The following is a 3,474-nucleotide window of genomic DNA, read 5'->3' as shown; positions in this document are numbered from 1 at the left end:
TTTGTGTGTGTATGTGTCTTTTAGAGAGAGGGTCTCATTATGCAGTTCATGCTAGTCTTGTACTGCATGTACAGTACAGTATAAGTACTGCATGTACTTATGTAGCCCAGGCTGGCCTTGAACTTGCAATGATCCTCCTGCCTCAGCTTCCCAACTGCTGGGATTATAGGCATGCACCACCATGCCCAGCAACACTATATATTTTTGCTTATGCAATATGCTGAGGGGAGAGGGGCAGCTCTCTTCCATGTGATCATTCAAGAACCCAATATACTTCACTGTGTGCATATTTATTGGGTTAATATTATCCCCTAATTATTGCAGACTGACCAGGCCTGCAATCTCCTAAATGAGTGGACAGAGACGGCTTAAATAAGAGTCAAGAGGTTTGAATTTGGGGCTCTGGGAGGTTCAAAACCCTCTAACAGAATTCTCTGGGGCTAAGACAAAGAACTTCTCTAGACAGCTAATATTTATTATATTATCAAACAAAGGAGGGGAATACTGAAGAAAATGCAAAAATCTGAGTAGAACTTGGGAATCCCTCTTAGGGCTTCTCCAGGTAATACATTCTGCTAATTTAGCAGAACTGTGCTCTCTCCAGGAAGGCCTTCCCTGCAGGAGGGAGATGCCTGCAGTTACGGTCTTTATCTGGCTAACTGAGGTTGAAACCAGGAGTCCTTAGCTGTGGCCTTGTCTTGTCCTTTGAGGCACCAAGTCTTCACCTACTATTATGGCTGCCATCTCCAGACAAGGGGCCTAGGTCTTGGGCAGACTTACAAGTAAATATGAAAAACCAATTGGTTAATATAAATCCTGCTCAGGGCCACTTCCTAGTGTTCTCCATCACGTATTATGCTCCCATTGCTGGGACAAAATATCCAACACCCACAACTTAAAGGAGGAAAGGTTTATTTGGCTCAGTATCCTGTGTGTTCAGTCCAAAGTTGGCAGGCTCCAAGGCAGAGCCAGCATGTTGGAAGGGCCTGGCGGAGGAAAACTGCTCATGCCGTGACAGCCAGGAAGCAGCAGGAAGGAATCAGGGCCATGAATACGGCCTTCTGTGTCAAGCCACCATGACCCTTCCAAACATACTCCTCCTCCTGACAGCATCTTACACCAGCAGCACATCATGTTCAGATGAATCCACTGATGAGCACCTCATCCAATCACCTTCCAAACACATGAGATTTTTGGAGGACATTTTATAGCTAAAACATAACACTATTCCTTCCTCATCCTTGAGGATCTCATCGCCATTTGTGTGCAGTCAACAGAAGGAAAGCAACATGGAGAAATGCTTGTCTGATATCTTCATGGACAGGGTAAAAGTATCACATGTGCTTTCCATTCCTCTTCTTTTGGCAAGAACTTGGTCGTGTGACCTAACATAAGGGAAGCTGGGAAAGGTAGTCTGGCTTTGTGCCCAAAGAAGAGTGCATGGATTTTAAGGGTCAACTAGAGTTCTCTGTAACAGACAATACCTCACTTGGAGTTTTGGTGTCTCTGAAGTATTTATTGAGCATCTGCTGAATGCTGAGCTGGGAGAAGGACTGGGAGAAGACAAAGGGCTAACTTAGCACAGTTTCGGCCTGGGAGATATTCATGGTCTAAGACATAGTGTGAGGGAGCTGCCATGCTAGGAGAGAAAAAGGGTGAGATAAAAGTGCTCTAGAAGTTCACTGATTCACTCTACCTTGAAAAGCTGCCTAAAGGGTAATAGTGTCTATGCTTCGTGTCAGAGGTAAACATGGCTTGACTGGTGAAGAAAAACAGCAACAGGAACCATCCATCTAATGGCATGATGATCACAGGCATGGTGACATGGGGACAGGCTGATCGGATGGTGGACAAGCAGAGCATTTGTATTGAAACCCCTTCTCAGTTTGGAAAGAGCAACGGGAGATGCAGCTGGTATTTTCCCCGAGGTCACCCATTCATTTCACTCTGTGTCAATGTTTAAAGAGTCCCATGAGCCCTTGTAGGGCCTAGTCTTGCAAGCCACAGGGTGAAGAAGAGAGTGTGAGGTTATCCAAGAACGCACAATTCCATTCATCTTAGACTAGCTGGTGTCTAGAGTCATTTTCAGAAGAGTGGTGGATGCCTGGAAGAGTCTGGCCCCAAACCAAAGAGGGATCCATGTCGTTCCCCTGCTGAGCCAGGCTCAGGTAGACCTTCCAACCTTTACTCTGTGTCCCCAGTTCATCATCATTGAGTTCTGCGTGTTCGTGTATGTGAGAGACAAGCTGGATGTGTTTGAAGGCAACCTGGAGAATTATATCACTTATACGAACCAGACAGGGATCCTGACCCCATACATCCAGCAGGTGCAAGAGCTGATCAGCGTCGCCAAAGGTAAAGCTATCTATTCCCACCATTCCTGCCACCTGTGGGGGAAACTGAGGAATGTGTACGTGGTCATAGGGTATTGCTGCTGGTATTAAAACTACTTAGCAGATGTCGGAAAGAAATGCGTTAATTTGTGGCTTCCTGGGTTGAGTAGAAAGACAAAAGAGGTCAAGACAGGAAACATGACCTATGAAATTTCTTATTTATTTATTTATTTATTTTTGGTACCATTGAACTTAGGACCTTGTGCTTGCCAGGCAGGAATTTTTTCATTTAAATAGCCTATTTTTTTCAATGCCAATGGGAAGAACTAAAATGATCCTATATTTTTCACTTGGAAAAAATAAAACACCAAATCTTGGCTTTTATTTTTACAATGGCAGAGTTTTTAAAATAACTTTCAAGTGAAAGTCATTTTTAAAACTAGATCTCTTGAATTTATTTCTCTTATTTCACTGAAATTTTGGATTCTTTGACCAACATCATCCTAAGCTCTCCCTTCTGCCACTGCCCACCCTTAGTAATCACCATTCTCCCTTCTGCTTCTGTGAGTCCAGGTTTGTTAGATTCCATAAATAAATGGGATCATGTGGGACTTCTCTCTCTGTGCCTAGTTTATTTTACTTGACATAATGTCCTCAGGTTCATCCAGGTTGTCCTAAATGAAAGAATTTCCTTCTTCTTCATGGCTAAAGAGTATTCCACTGTATATATGTACCACACTTTCTTTAACTATTCACCAGTTAATAGATACAAATTAGTTCCATATTTGGCTATGAATAATGCTGCAGTAAACATGGCAGTACTGATGTCCCTTTGAAAGTACTGATTTCATTTTATTTCTATAGATACCCAGGAGTAGAATTGCTGGATGATATAGTAATTCTATTTTTAATTTTGTGAGGAGCCTCCGTCTTGTTTCCCACAATAGCTGTGCTTTACTTTCCCATAATCAGCATGAGAAGGCTCCCTTTCTCCACATCCTTGCCAGCGTGTGTTAGCTTTGGTCTTTTCAAAAATACCCATTCTAGGGGCTGGGGATTTAGCTCAGCAGCAAAAGCGCCTGCCTGGCAAGCGCAAGGTCGTGAGTTCAGTTCCCGGTACCGGAGAAAAACCAAAAAAAAA

At 43.3% G+C, this 3,474-nt stretch overlaps 1 protein-coding gene across 7 annotated transcripts in view; it reads left to right on the top strand.

The window, feature by feature from the left end:
• LOC102026980 (stimulated by retinoic acid gene 6 protein homolog) overlaps window positions 1–3,474 on the top strand; it is a 51,316-nt gene that overhangs the window by 38,097 nt on the left and 9,745 nt on the right. For all 7 annotated transcript variants that reach the window (XM_013513310.1, XM_013513307.1, XM_013513308.1 and 4 more), the window contains one exon: window positions 2,202–2,355. In XM_013513310.1, coding sequence (XP_013368764.1) covers window positions 2,202–2,355 — 154 coding nt within the window. The remainder of the gene's footprint in view (window positions 1–2,201; window positions 2,356–3,474) is intronic.

This window comes from Chinchilla lanigera, unplaced genomic scaffold (assembly GCF_000276665.1).
Source record: "Chinchilla lanigera isolate Chin_1 unplaced genomic scaffold, ChiLan1.0 scaffold00018, whole genome shotgun sequence".
Lineage (NCBI taxonomy): Eukaryota > Metazoa > Chordata > Mammalia > Rodentia > Chinchillidae > Chinchilla > Chinchilla lanigera.
This window is presented reverse-complemented; position numbering and strand designations above follow the sequence as displayed.